Below are 15,957 nucleotides of genomic sequence, written 5' to 3'. Positions count from 1 at the left end.
AGAGGAGGGCAAGACAGGAAGCAGGAAGACCAGCTGAGGGAATCTGGAAGAGCCTGCATTAATACTGGTGGCCTGCATTAAGTCAGCATCGAGGGAGAAAAGGAGCCAGATTCTAGAGTTACCACCGAGAAGTCACCAGGAGTTTTTGATGCAGTGGCTATTGAGAATGAGGAAGAGAGAAGGGTCTGAGATGGCCTCCAGGTCCTTGGGCATGGAGATAGCATATGGTGACCAAATTGATGCCCCTGGATGAGATGACTTTGACAGATGGAGTTCCTTGCGGATGTAGAGAATAGGCCCAGACTCCCCTATCACCTATAGCCATAATGAATGGGTCCAAACTCTGCTTCATCTCCTGATAAGGATATGATGCTGTGGGAAGCAGCTCTGTATTCCAGGTAACAGTCCTGGGTCTGTAGACAGTTGTTTAAGAAACCAGAAAAGGAGGATAGAAAGTCCATTTTTAATTGCATACAGTATTTGAACTTCTGAAAATGAGAAATAAAACTGTTAGATCTCAAAATGCCTCATTATGTAACAGCCTGGCTTGTGCCCATTCGGGGTACAGGGAACATTGTGTCAGGCCTGACAGGGGAGAGTTCACGTTCTCTGAAAATATTTCCTGTGTCTCTGTTGGATCTCAGGCTCTCTTTTCTACATAAAGACGGTAGCAGCAGGAGGAAACGAATGCCAGTTCTGGCTGTTCTTGGAATTCAGATTTAGTAAAGAAATACAAGAACGTAGGCTACTGATCCCTGTCTGCCCCCAAGTATAGAGAAGGAAGGGGCAGCTGAGAGCAGGGCTAAGAAACAAGCTGTGTACCTGGAAGCCTGAGTGCTAATTTAACAGCCCCATTGGAGAAGTCACCTTTAGGAGACTGCAAGGCTGGACTCGTACTGCACAGATTGGGTTAAGATCATCTCTGAGACAAACAACCTGCTAGATTTTGATTAGTGGTTCTCACAGAAACCAGTATCAATCAAGCAGATGTAGTACTGACGTAGGGCAGCAGGGTCACAAGTAGCAGGTCAACGTGCATCTCACTCTGTTTGGGCTGGACCGCCATCCTCCTCTCTCAAACTATACTGAACTCTGATCAACTCATTTGCTGGAACAACAAATGGATATGCAGAAGCTCTGATATTATCAAGACAGGAGGACAGACACCTGGTTGTCCTTGGCCCACTTAGTACTGTTCTAATCTTCCTGGTTTCTTCAGTTTTTCAGCCTGTATTTGGAAGGGCCATGGTCTAATTTGCATTACTCTTCTACCACTTTGCATCTTTTTAGGATCCGGGCTATTCCATGGGAAGCTTGCTTTAGAAAAACTGAGTCAACAAAAGCTTTGTGTGGAACTCACAAATTGTCACACTCGATAACAATGTTAAGAAAGAAAAGGAGCAAACGTTCAAATGATAGCTCAGTTCCTTGTTTTGTACAAAGAGGGGGCAGGCAAGCCTGTTGGGTATGTTTGCCATATAAAAAGTGTTCAGGAGTGACTCTCACTCAATTTTTTTAGTGAAGTTGCCAATAAGCAGGATTTACATAGAGTAAAAGACCCAGTGAATATATCAAAATCTTCTCTTTCCTGTTTCTGTATCCAGTAACCACAGTAACCAGACCTCTTGGGCTTGATTTTTAAGAAAGCAAATTACGAATATTGCAGGTGGAGTAGAAACACCCACCACAGCAAAATATGGTCTTCAATGTGCAGATGAATATGTCCTTAGATGTCCTTTTGTACAAAACCAATTGAGCTGTGGTCCTCTTAGCTATGAAGTTATTCACTCTTTCCTACTTCACAAGACTGAGGATAACTTTACTAATACCAGGTAAAGGAGCGCCCTCTAGTGGAAGACCATCAGGGCAGACAGTCAGTTCCGTTCCTTTCAGTCGCTCATTATGTCTTTGCGACCCCATGGACTGCAGCACACCAGGCCTCCCTATCCATCACCAACTCCCAGAGTTTACTCAGACTCATGTCCATCGAGCCGATGATGCCATCCAACCATCTCATTCTCTGTCGTCCCCTTCTCCTCCTGCCTTCAATCTTTCCCAGCATCAGGGTTTTTTCCACTGAGTCAGTTCTTCTCATCAGGTGACCAAAGTATTGGAGTTTCAGCTTCAGCATCGGTCCTTCCAATGAATATTCAGGACTGATTTCCTTTAGGATGGACTGGTTGGATCTCCTTGCAGTCCAAGGGACTCTCAAGAGTCTTCTCCAACACCACAGTTCAGAAGCATTAATTCTTCGGTGCTCAACTTTTTTTATAGTCCAACTCTCACATCCATATGTGACTACTGGAAAAACCATAGCTTTGACTAGGTGGATCTTTGTTGGCAGACAGTGGCACAGGGAAAAAAGGCAGCAAAGAAGAATGTGGGGCTTTGCAGGTAGCGCTAGTGGTAAAGAATCCACCTGCCAATGCAGGAGGCCCAGGAGATGTGAGTTGGATCCCTGGGTCAGGAAGATCCGCTGGAGGAGGAAATGGCAACCCACTCCAGTATTCTTGCCTGGAGAGTCCCATGGACAGAGGAGCCTGTGGGCTGCAGTCCATGGGGTCACAGAGTCAGACATAACTGAGCACGCACACACACACACATACACACACAGAGAAGGATGTTGAAATGTGATGGGACCTGCCATACCCTCCAGGTGATTTGGAAGATGTTTATCAACAAGTCTGTCATGGGGAATTGACAAGAATGTACTGAGGCTTGTGCTCAGTAGAAATGCAAATTCACATCATTATTCCAGGGCTTCCCTGATGGCCGGCTCAGTGGTGGGGAATCCATCGGCCAATGCAGGAGACAGGTTCAGTCCCTGATCCAGGAAGACCCCGCATGCCGTAGGTCAACTGTGCCACAACTATTGAGCTTGTGCCCTAGAGCCCAGGAGCCGCAACTGCTGAGCTCATGTGCTGCAACTGCTGAAGCCCACAAGCCCCAGAGCCCCTGCTCTTTAACAGGAGAAGCCACTGCCATGAGAAGCCTGCACACCACAACCAGAGAGTAGCCCCCACTCTCTGCAACCAGAGAAAAGCCTGAGAAGCAATGAGGACCTAGTACAACCCCCAAAAATCATATTCCAGGGATGTACTATGTTCTTCGTGGCACTCACCTTTAAAGCTTGGGATGGGCAAGGTCAAGGAATGGGGGATGCATTTGGGTAATCAGTTTAAAAATGGAGTTTAAAGATGGTAAGGTGAACACCCACACCCCCACTCAGGGATTGTTAGAGTATGGTTCCAGTTGCTTCTTTTAACAGAAGAATGCAATTCATTGTATTGTTTATCTTGTAACTAGGAAGAAAATTACAAAACACTTTCAGCCCCAATCCTGCAACTGTAATGCTAGATTTTTACAAAAATGTTCATACTTCTCTTGGCTAGGGTCATGATATTTCTGTTTGCCTTTTGTTCCTGTTACTAATTGTTTCTAAATACAAGAGTAAACTTTATAAATCTTAAAATTTTGAAGTTTAAAATGACTTATGGGCTAATGGTTTATAGAGAAAGAGTTTAAAGATCATCTTGTGTGGGAAATATCCTGCTGTACATGTGCATTTGTACATATATTCATAACAAATGTGTGTCGTTAGGATTGGGACCGTACATATATTCATAACAAATGCGTATCGTTAGGATCGGGACCGTACATATATTCATAACAAATGCGTATCGTTAGGATCGGGACCGTACATATATTCATAACAAATGCGTATCGTTAGGATCGGGACCGTACATATATTCATAACAAATGCGTATCGTTAGGATCGGGACCGTACATATATTCATAACAAATGCGTATCGTTAGGATCGGGACCGTACATATATTCATAACAAATGCGTATCGTTAGGATCGGGACCGTACATATATTCATAACAAATGCGTATCGTTAGGATCGGGACCGTACATATATTCATAACAAATGTGTATCGTTAGGATCGGGGCCTCTGGCTCATAGCTCAGTTGTTGACCATCATCAGTGAGCTCTTCTCAAGAGGTCAGAAGCATGTTTCCAGGCAACAAGAAACTGACTTTGAAGCTTGTGCCCTTCAAAGCCTGTGTAAGATGCATCACCTGGGCCATGGAGTCAGCTGGTAAAAATGCAGACTCGGCACCTTTTAACTAAAACCGCAATTGCCTTCATTTCCAGTCTGTGACACTGGAGAGTCTCTGGTTGTTCTTTTTGGCAAATGGCCATGTGGAGAAAATGGCTATTGCAAGAGCTTGTATAAGTTCTGTCTGTCCTTCAAGGACCATCTAAGGTCTCCTGTCTTCCTCAAAGCCTGCTGAGCCTGATAAATATACCCTTTCTGAACTCTTGGAGTCTTCCTCTCTGTGCAATGCACGTGGACACGCAGTCATATGCTGTGCGTGAGTGTACCGTCTCCCTGGTACCTGCTTATGCCCTTGAGAGCAAGACCAGTGTGTTACGTATCCTGGGTTTAGTTCATTTACACTCATTCATTCATTCATCCAGTAAACAGTTTTTGAGCCTATCTAGGACCAAGTTTTCCGAAAAGGCAATGGCACCCCACTCCAGTACTCTTGCCTGGAGAATCCCAGGGACGGCAAAGCCTGGTGGACTGCCATCTATGGGGTCGCACAGAGTCGGAAATGACTGAAGCAACTTAGCAGCAGCAGAAGCAGCAGGGCCTAGTTTTACTCGCTGGGGAGGTATTAGTGAACAAAATGAACAAGATCTCTTTCCTAAGAGAGTCTTGTGGGGGTGGTGAATCTGCAACTCATAACCACAATTGGAAATTTTCCACAAGGAATGGTAAGTATAAATGTATACACTGTGACAAACTTACAGGGGATAAAAGGAATATGGTGCCCTAAGAGAGAACCCTGGGTAGCCTTATTTAGGTTAGGGGCCAGAAAAGACCTCCAAAGTGATGTTTAAGCTGAAAACCAAAGGCATGGTATTCCCCATACAGCAGGTGCTAGAAAGTATTTCTCACCTTGAGAAATGTTTAACCAGATCTTAGGTCATGTAATATAAACCTTCTAATTGTGGAGGGTCCTCCTGGCTATGTCTTCTAGTGTGACCCCCCCCCCTCCCTTATTTGCTACCAACCTGTGTATGTTCTTTCTGCTGCTCCCTGGTTCTGATAGACCATGGAGACCCCACTGTATCAGCACAAGCTATAGTGGAAGTGAAACAGTCGGACCTCAGTGTTACTTGGAGAGGTTATTCTCATGAACATGTTTACAAAGCATTTTCGTAGTCCAGAGAATACTTGCCCTAATGACAGCACCATGACCTTGATCTCTGTAGTGCTTCAAAATAAAAAGCACGTGGCCTTTGGAATTCAGCAGATCTGGGTTAGGACCTAGCCCTGTGACTGGGAAGAGATTTCATAGTCCTTTCTCACCTGTAAGATGAGGGTAAACTCACTTGAAACTCACAAGATTTTGTGAGAATTAAAGTAACACACTCAGACACAGAGAAGAAAGCAGTCACTAAACTTTCATTGCCATCTCCTGCACTTCTTTCTTTCTGAATTTGGTCCATGAGGGGACCTGGGGACACCAGACAGGGTAATTATTCAGAACTTGTGAGCCAGAGTCAGGAACACACAGCCAGAAGCCCAGATAAGTGGATGGGGCTCACCTATGAGGAGGAAAGGGGGCCATGAGTTAGGGCTCTTTAAGGTTATGGGAGTTTCAGCACAAGAAAGAATCTGTTCTGTGTCCCCAGGGATAAGGATGTGAGCAGGGCAGGAGGTAAGTGGCAAGACCTAAGACCCCCAGATAACTGCACTGGTGAGAGTGATGCAGGAGAGAGCAAACAGGGAAGGCAGAAAAGTGTGGGAGGGGAAACTTACCTCAGACAGGACATACGGCTTACCTGCAAATGTTATATGTAATTATAATCAAATCCCTCTTACTCCCTTACAGGTAAGTGCAGATGCTTCCAGCTTGAGAAAGGCAGATCCCAAAGGTCGGAGTGCACTGTTGGCTGATATCCAGCAAGGGACTCGCCTCCGAAAAGTCACGCAGATCAATGACCGCAGTGCCCCGCAGATTGAGGGTAAGTGAGCATCCGGCCTGCTAAGAGCCAAGGGCAGGCCATGTGAAGCTCAGCCAGACACTCCTGGCTTGCTCAGGACAGGGCCACAAGTGCTAATCAGGACACACATCTGGCCATCTCAGACCTGCTCAGTGTACAGTCTACATGGGTGAGAGAATCAGAGCTACCTTTCCTGATCTGCTGATGATGTTTAGCATATCTACCATCAACTTTCAAATGCTTTAAAAAAAAAACTTCATGGTAAAATAATTATTTTAATTGTTTTAAAATACACACAATATAAAACTCATCATTTTGACCATTTTAAAGTGTCCAGTTCAGTGGCATTTATATATTCAGTGTTGTTGCAACCATCACCCCTGTCTAGTTCAAGACCATTTCCATCACCAGTAGGAAACCTATACCCATTAGCTAGTGGAGGTGATGGAATTCCAGCTGAGCTATTCCAAGTCCTGAAAGATGATGCTGTTAAAGCGCTGCACTCAATAGGCCAGCAAATTTGGAAAACTCAGCAGTGGCCACAGGAATGGAAGAGGTCAGTTTTCATTCCAATCCCAAAGAAAGGCAATGCCAAAGAATGTTCAAACGGCTGCACAATTGCACTCTGACAGGCTAGCAAAGTAATGCTGAAAATTCTCCAAGTGAGGCTTTAACAGTAGATGAACCAAGAGCTTCCAGGTGTTCAAGCTGGATTTAGAAAAGGCAGAGGAACCAGAGATCAAATTGCCTACATCTGTTGGATCATAGAAAACGCAAAGGAATTCCAGAAAAAAAAAAAATTCCATCTACTTCTGCTTTATTGACTATGCTAAAGCCTTTAACTGTGTGGATCACAACAAACTGTAAAATTCTTACAGAAATGGGAATTCCAGACCACCTTACTGGCCTCCTGAGAAACCTGTATGCAGGTTAAGAAACAACACCTAGAACCAGACATGGAACAATGGACTGGTTCCAAATTGGCAAAGGAGTACTTTCCCAATTTACAATATACAAGGCTATATATTGTCACCCTGCTTATTTAACTTCTATGCAGAGTGTATCATGTGAAATGCTGGGCTGGATGAAGCATAAACTAGAATCAAGATTGCTGGGAGAGATATCAATAACCTCAGATATGCAGATGACACCACCCTTATGGCACAAAGTGAAGAGGAACTAAAGAGCCTCTTGATGAAAATCAAAGAGGAGAGTGAAAAAACTGGCTTAAAACCCAACATTCAAAAAAATGAAGATCATGGCACCTGGTCCCATCACTTCATGGCAAATAGATGGGGAAACAATGGAAACAGTGAGAGACTATTTTCTTGGGCTCCAAAATCACTGCAGATGGTGACTGCAGCCATGAAATTAAAAGACGCTTACTCCTTGGAAGAAACACTATGACCATCCTAGACACCATATTAAAAAGCAGAGACATTACTTTGCCAGCAAAGGTCAATATAGTCAAAGCTATGGTTTCTCCAGTAGCCATGTATGCATGTGAGAGTTGGACCATAAAGAAGGTTGAGCACTGAAGAACTGACGCTTTTAAACTGTGGTGTTGGAGAAGACTCTTGAGAGTCCCTTGGACTGCAAGGAGATAGAACCAGTCAATCCTAAAGGAAATCAACAATGAATATTCATTGGAAGAACTGATGCTGAAGCTGAAACTCCAATACTTTGGTCACCTGATGAGAAGAACTGACTCACTGGAAAAGACCCTGATGCTGGGAAAGATTAAGGCAGGAGGAGAAGGGGATAACAGAGCATGAGATGGTTGGATGGCATCACCGATTCAATGGACATGAATTTGAGCAAGCTCCAGGAATTGGTGATGGACAGGAAAGCCTGGCATGCTGCAGTCCATGGGGTCGCAAAGAGTCGGACATGACTGAGCAACTGAACTGAAGATTTGATTGTATGGATGTTACACGATGTATTTATCCATTATGAAGTAACATTTAAAGATCACTTATGCTGTGTCAACATAATCCTCAAATTGAATGAGCAAAAAATTCAAGTCTCAACCCTAACAAATGCAAAGATTTTATTTTCCATAAGGAAAAATATTTCTGCCGAATTCTCTCACAGGATCATATGACTATAAGTTTCTATGTCTTCTAGAGTATGATGGAGTAAAAGGAGCCTTGTTCCTGCCATCAGATGACCCATGTTGAGTTCTGATGCTGCCACCGTGCACATCAGGAAACCTCTCTGAGACTCAGTTTGCTCATCTGCAAAATGGGGGGAGATAATAATACCTGCTCTCTTTTTTGGTCAAGATTGTTGAAGGCTGAAATAATAAATACAGTGGAAGAAAGTGAACATGAAAGTCGCTCAGTTATGTCCAACTCTTCGTGACTATATAGTCCATGGAATTCTCTAGGCCTGAATACTAGAGTGGGTAGCCTTTCCCTTCTGAAGGGGGTCTTCCCAACCCAGGGATCAAACCCAGGTCTCCCACATTGCAGACGGATTCTTTACCAACTGAGCCACAAGGGAAGCCCAATATATACAAAGTATGGCACAAACAAGTACAATATTGTAAAGTAATTAGCCTTCAATTAAAATAAATAAATTTTAAAAAAAAGTAACAAAAAAGAAATATATTTAAATATAAGGTATTATTATGGCTCCATATATTTTGCAATGATACATGATGGTAATTCTCAAAGATAGTCCTAAAATATAATTGTATCTAATATCTGTAATTATATATGTTAATGTACATGAATAGGCACATTATTTTAAGAAATATTTTCAGGATTGATTACAATAAAAATTAGTTCTGGCTAGACCCATCATCTAATTAGTTAAGACTAACTCAGTGGACATGAATTTGAGCAAACTCTGGGAGCCAGTGGAGGACAGAGGAACCTGGCATGCTGTAGTCCATGGGATCACAAAGAATTAGACATGACTTAGTGACTGAACAACAACAAACAAGTTAACAGATCAATTCATTTTATTGGGACACTCATTTCTTTATCATTCTAGTGAAGAGGTAATGTTTAATGTTAATACTAGGGATAATCTGGCCACATTCCTCCACCAGTAGGCACTGTGCCCTGATTTCTCTGTGCATATTAGCTTCAGGCTGTGGACATTGTCTGCCAGAAATTCTTGTAAGCTCAATGTCTTCTCACACACATCTGGAAGTCTGGAATTAGTGACCTCTCTCAGGAGCTCATGAGCTTTCTTTCCCATAGGGGGGAAAAAAATGCAGGGAAGAGCACTAGGCCCAGGGAGTGGGAACTGGGGAGACAGAGAATGAAAATGCCAAAGAAGAAATCACTGCAGACCTTTACTTCCTGCTTGCAAATCCTGGACCAGGCTCTGTGGACCAGAAGTTAAAATTATTGCCTAAATTAAATCTATGGGTTTTCTTCGTCTAGTCCTCCTACAACAGTCAAGTGAAAATGGGGTCAGCTCTTTACCTACAGTGTTTGGGTTTTCTAATCTAAAAGGTGACATCTACTAAATGGTTTTCCCAGGTGGCTCAGTGGTAAAGAATCTGCCTGCCAATGCAGGAGACGCAGGTTCAGTCCCTGGGTTGGGAAGATCCCCTGGAAGAGGAAATGGCAACCCACTCCAATATTCTTGCCTGAAAAAATCCTGTGGCAGAGGAGCCTGGCGGGCTACAGTTCATGGAATTACAGAGTCCACAGACTGAGTGCGCGCACACACACATCTACTAAATGGCAGTATAGAGATGCCTTTGTTTTGATCCTTTTTCAGAATGGTTACTACTGAAGGATCTTTGGTAGCCTGGAAAGGGTGGCAGACAGGCCGGGGCACAAGGCAGGGGTTCTTGAGAAAGATGTTGAGTAGGAAAAGGGTAACACTGGTGGGCGGAGAAGGGAAGGCTGCCACGGGCAGTGTTAGACCATGGCCAGGGTGAGAGGTGGCCGCTCAGCTCTGCTCACAGGTCCACAACTACTTGCCTCTTCTCTCTACAGGTTCTAAAGGAACCAACAAAGAAGGAGGAGGTCCTGCAAATTCTCGAGGGGGGAGCACACCTCCAGCCCTGGGAGATCTGTTTGCTGGTGGCTTTCCAGTTTTACGACCGGCAGGCCAGAGGGATGCAGCAGGTAAGGAAGAGTTCAAATTGGCTATCTTTGACTCTTATCTCCTTGCCTTGCGGAACCAACAGGGCAGTCCTCACCTGCCCATAAGTGACATGTTTAGAGTGAATAGTGACATGGTAGGAGATCACCTCTTTGGAAGCATAAGTACTAGAAGTTTTCAAAACACAGAATTGTTTCTAAGGGATCTTTGAAATCCTCATCCTGTTTAAATCATCCCATTGTAATCACTGAAGAAGGAGGTGCCATAGTGTGGAGTGTTTAGCAATGGTGTGATCGTGGCCCACACTGCAAAGTATGGATGTAAATCACAATAGAAGGTCTTCATGATGTCACTGTGGACTCACTGGCAGTGGTGAGTTATGATGGGTCTCTAGCATCATGTCTGTTAGGTGTTGCTATGTAACAAACCCTAAACATCACTGGCTTGTATAGAATGTGTATTGAGTCTCCTGGAAACATACACAAATGGAAGGAGGAAGACATATTTCATCTTTTGATAAACACCCAGGCTCAAAAGCTGATTCCTTTCATGTAAACAAAGCCCCCTTGATGCTCTCGAACTGGCCTTTCCCTACCACTTCATGGTCTGCTCTTGTGTTTCTAGTTGGATTTCTAGGGCTTGCGTTCATATGATGAAGGAAACCCTTTGCTTGGTGCTTATTCTCAGAGCCCTGTCTGCTGCCTGGTTTCCTCACCAGAGCTGATTCTGACTCCTGTGGGTCTCCCCTTGAACTCACACTGCTCAGCTCTCTGCTTCATCCCAGAATGGGCAGGCACATAAGCTGGGCAAGGATTTGTGCTGTCCTTGCTTCTGCTGCTCACATGGTGATACAAACGGGTTTGCCCATCTCTCATTAGGTTGGCCATTTAGCAAGTAGAGGCTCCTGTACTTTAACTGACCCACTTTAAGGGTTTTGGAATCTCAGATACATGGTGCTCTCAGACACTTAAAAACTTAAAGATTAGTTATTCAGGGATTGATTCTGCTACTCAAACTTGTTACCTCTTTAAAGTCATCTGGCTGGTGGGTAGAGAGGGAGGCCTTGCCTTGTTTGGAGAGCTGCCTGGGTCCTCCATCTTCATCCCTGTGGACTACTGAAAACAGGCTGGAGCACTTGGAGGCAGCAATCTCTGAGGGTGACGCCTACCCTAGACCTCATAGAAAATGTCTCACGCTGGAATAGCAGGTGGAAGATCCTGACCCTGAAAAGACCAGGTGGGGACCTCCTGCTGCTGCTCATGGGCAGTCAGCCCATTCTGGCAATGCTTGCCTTAGCGCCCTGGTGGAACCAAGTCCGCCAGGGTAGATGCATATGTGCAAAGATATTATCTCCTCCACAGCCATCTAAAAGAAAATTTCAACAGAGGAATAATGACAGCTCCACCCTGCCTCCAGAAGAGCGATCCTCAGTTGAGACTCATGTCATGAGTCATGTGTCCAGGTGGCTGTCGCATCATAGCCAGAGTAGGGTCATCCGTTTGGAAAGCCAGAGTTACTGTGGTCCTGCTCACTTAGTTTTAGCCCCAGAGTCACCTCTCCATGCCCTTCCGTGATCGGCCTGACTTTTGGCACCAAATACTTTTAGCACCCGGTTCGGTAAACACACTGGAGACTCAGGGACTGAAAAGCTCAGAACCACCAACAGCTGCTGGCATTATAATTTGATATGAAACCTGTGTTTCCTATTCTGCAGCACCAGGAAGCTGAAGGTGTGAGAAGCAAACGTTTTCTAGTGGTTTCCAAATATTTTCATAGAGATTATAGAATATACAGGTGCTGGAATAGGAAAAATGTATTCCCAAAAATTCCTTTTAGGGAAAGTGTATTTATTTGGAAGAAATGTCTTAATATGCTTCCTGAGTGGAGCGTGATACTCCAAGGACATATTTAAGTGACTGCAGAACTTTTGTGCAGTAAACAAGGAGAGGGACTTTTTTCTCTTTGAAGTGACAGGGAAAAAAGGGTAAGAAGTGGCAAGTAGGGTGAAAGGGTGTGCAAAGAGTGAGGAGGCCCCAACCAGGGAGCATCCTCCACCCGAGTCTTCCATGACATCCACCGAACACAAATGCCTACTATGAGCAAGCTGTTGCTGTTGGCATTGGATTTAAAGAGGCATTGGATTTCAAGTTGGGGTTGATGTGGTGAAGGATCTACAGGGTAAGAAAGCCAGGAGATCAGGAGACAGCAAGCCACCTAGAAATGGGCAAAAGCCCTTGGGAAAGGAATCTTTGAGTTTCCAGAGGGTATGGAACTGGGAGGTTCAAGGTCATTGGACCTGGATCCCCAGGGCAGGGTGTATTCCCACTGACTTTCCAATCACCTAGTGTATTCAGGGAATCTTGAATCTCCTTTCAAATGAAAAACAAAGTCCATGTTGACAAAATGCTGGAGTAAGGAAAACCTCCCTCATCAGGAGCTTCTGGTTGGTACCCCCGCAGATGCGGCTGACTGGCCTGGAGAATAACAGGGTAGGGTGAGGGTGGCCTTGAGAGGAGGAAGGGTGAAGGAGGTCAGGGCAGCCCTACATCCTGGTCAGAGGGTGGAGGTGGGATACAACAGGGAGCTGGTGCCACAGCCGCATCTGGCAGCTCCAGCTGGGCTTGTCTCACCGGAGGCCAGTGTGTTTCTTCAGGCAAGGGCCTTGGGCTGGCGCCCTTGCGTGCCAGCTGCTCCACCTGCAGCCTCCAGTGGCCGCACGGGAAGAGAATGACCACCATGAGGTTCACTGAGGTCCTGCTGGACAGAGCCCCTCGCTAGGGCGCACACCCCGCGCTGAGCTAACCCAGAATTCTCTCTTTCAGGTGGCAAGACCAGCCAGGGCCCTGGCTCCCGGGCGCCTTCTCCACGGCTTCCCACCAAGACTATCAGCGGCCCGTTCAATCCCCCTGCGTCTCCCAGGCTAGGCAACACCTCCGAGGGGCATGGCGCGGCCAGGGCGGTACCCCCTCGCCCCAGCGTGCCCGCCCCACCGCCCCCAACCCCGCCGCCACCGCCCCCGCCCCTACCGCCACCCCTGCCCCCGTCGTCCCCCGTCAAAGCTCCGCTGGTGTCCCCACCTGGCCCACCGTCTAAAGGGAGCCCCCCGGTGATTCCACCGCCTCTGCTCTGCACACCGCCTCCTCCTCCCCCGCCACCCCCGCCACTCCCGCCGCCCCCGGCCTTGGGTCCCAGTGACAAGGCAGCGAAGCCTCAGCTGGCCTCCTTGCACCTACCGCCTGTCCCGCCCCCGCTCCCTCTGCTCCCTCCCTGTGGGCACCCCGGGCTCAATGCGGACGCTGCCAGCCCGGCCCAAGACGTGCGGGAACCTCCCGCCCCGCCGCCTCCGCCACCTCCACTCCCCCTTTACGCCTCTTGCACCCCCAGATCCTCTTTGCCTGCGCCCCCTTTGCCAAGTGCTAACAGCAGCAGTGAAGTCCCACCCCCGCTGCCCCCCAAGTCCCCCAGCTTCCAGGCCCAGCCACCCAAGCCCAGCGGGCAGGCCTTGCCGACGCCGCCCGCCCCTCCGGGATCTCAGCCATTCCTGCAGAAGAAGAGGCCGGGCCGAGGCCCCGGTAAGCACTGCTGTTCTGGTCCAGGGTGGTCGTGTCAGAGGATCATTTTTTTGACCGTTGGCAGCAGCTCTGGAGGTGCTATGGACACCCCCAGGGGCCTGCACCTGGGGCCCACTTGGGAAAACCTCAGGACATCTTAACTCTGAATTTTGTTTTAGATCAGACCTGTTCAGTGCCCTGTGGAGCACAAGAAAAACTTGTTTTACATGACTTTATGCTGAGGTATTCAGGTTAGAGACAGGAAACCAGGGTAAGGGAGGCTGCAAGACTTGTCCAAGATGGTGCAGACCACAAGCTAGGGATTCTGGCCTTAATCACCATGCCACGACTAGCTGTGTGACCCAGGGCGATTCCTCAGCCTCTTTGTGCTTTCTTTTCATCTGTGACATGGGCATAGCAATAATTCTCCCCTCATGCAGTTGTCAGAACAGTGAGATCTAGAGAAGTCTATTTGTTTTGACTATCACCATTCCCCAGGTTGAGACAGCTGTAAGTGCAGAACCAGCTCTGTAAGTTCCAGAACCAACTCTCCTGTGTAATTTTTGTCTGAGTTATTATAGTCTGGCTTCCAGCCAGGATTTTCATCGATCCTGAGTAGGTTAGTTTAGCATTCTGCCATATTTTTGGCAGGTTCTCCAGCTGACTCAGGAAAACTGAGGGTCCATATTTTCAGCCAAACTTTAAAAATAATCCCTTCATGTTTCCAGCACAGATGATATGGATTGAATATACATGCTTCATGACTATGATTTCCATGAAGTGATGAGGCTTCAGTCACCTTTGGTGTCCTTCTAAATGGAAAGCACACTACACATTCACACACACCCATGTACACACACACCCATGTACACACACACATACACACATGCATGCTGAGTCTTTGTGACCCTATAGACTATAGCCCGCCAGGCTTTTCTGTCCATGGGGATTCTCCAGGCATGAATACTGAAGTGGGTTGCCATGCCCTCCTCCAGAGGATCTTCCTGACCCAGGGATCAAACTCACATCTCTTGCAGTTCCTGCGTTGCAGGCAGATTCTTTACCACTGAGCCATACGGGAAGCACCCCACACACACACACACACAGTCACATACACTAATAAATATATGCACACACTCATCAAAACCCACATCCACACACACAGCCCAACATATATCCACAATTACACACACAGGCTCATATTCCTTGATTTTTCAGAAAAAAAATTTTTTGAGAAGACTTTTTTTTATTAATTGAAGTATAATTGATTTGCAATGTTATATTAGTTTCAGGTATACAACATAGTGAGTCTATATTTTTATAGAGGATACTTCATTTAAAGTTACTATAAGATTTTGGCTATGTGCCCTGAGCTGTACATTACATCCTTGTGTCTTATTTATTTTATACCTTGTAGTGGGTACCTCTTAATCCCCTTCCCCTATCTTGCCCTGCCCCCACCCCTCCCTGCTAATAACCGCCAGTTTACTACAAAGATAATTTTTATCTTTTATTTACAAAGATAATTCTCTGTATCTTTGAATCTGCAGAAAATCTTTTGAAGCAGAAAGTTTCTTAAATATATATCCTTGAATTAAAAATAATACAAGCTCATTGTAGAGCAAATAGAAAAAAATGAAATCACCCATAATAACATCACCCAGAAGTAAAAACTATCGTATTTGGATGTGTTTCTTTTTTTCCTTAACATACCTACATATTTACATGGTTAATATGATTTTGTATACACTATTTTCTATTCTGTTTTTATTTAATATACTATTAAAAGCAATTTTGATGTAATTTGATATTTATTAAATTGTTAAAATGTATTTATAAGCATATTAATATGATAATTGATATGTGCCATATTTCTAGTGTTAAGATATTTAAGTTGATTCCATTTTTTGTTATTACAAATAATATTGCAGGAAATACATTTATAGCAATTGTAGTCTACATTTTAGATTTTTATTTTAAAGGATAAGTTCCTGAAAGGGAGTTCCTGGTACAAAAAGCAAGGATATTTTTAAGGCTTTTGATCACAAGAGATAAGATTTTAATCATTCTCTTCTCAACTGACTAATCATAATGTCCAGCATTAGTACTAGTGAGCCCCTTCTGAGGCTCATGATTCCTAAATGTTTAAGATAGGGTGAAAAAAATCAGTGCTTTAGATTCAGAGAGATCTGAGTTCAAATCCTGCCTTCCCACCCTCTTCTGTTTTTAATGTCCTTGAACCTTGCTTTTTTTATTTGACAAATGGAAATAGTAACAATAACACCTTTTACAAAGGATTGTTATACATACCAA

At 45.2% G+C, this 15,957-nt stretch overlaps 1 protein-coding gene across 1 annotated transcript in view; it reads left to right on the top strand.

Annotated features, from left to right (window-relative positions):
- Nucleotides 1-15,957, top strand: part of WIPF3 (WAS/WASL interacting protein family member 3) — an 82,741-nt gene that overhangs the window by 50,847 nt on the left and 15,937 nt on the right. Inside the window, exons 3-5 of the mRNA XM_055590489.1 lie at nucleotides 5,911-6,043; nucleotides 9,985-10,116; nucleotides 12,916-13,665. Of these exons, the coding sequence (XP_055446464.1) occupies nucleotides 5,911-6,043; nucleotides 9,985-10,116; nucleotides 12,916-13,665 (1,015 nt within the window). The remainder of the gene's footprint in view (nucleotides 1-5,910; nucleotides 6,044-9,984; nucleotides 10,117-12,915; nucleotides 13,666-15,957) is intronic.

The sequence above is a fragment of the Bubalus kerabau genome, chromosome 8 (assembly GCF_029407905.1).
Source record: "Bubalus kerabau isolate K-KA32 ecotype Philippines breed swamp buffalo chromosome 8, PCC_UOA_SB_1v2, whole genome shotgun sequence".
Lineage (NCBI taxonomy): Eukaryota > Metazoa > Chordata > Mammalia > Artiodactyla > Bovidae > Bubalus > Bubalus kerabau.
This window is presented reverse-complemented; position numbering and strand designations above follow the sequence as displayed.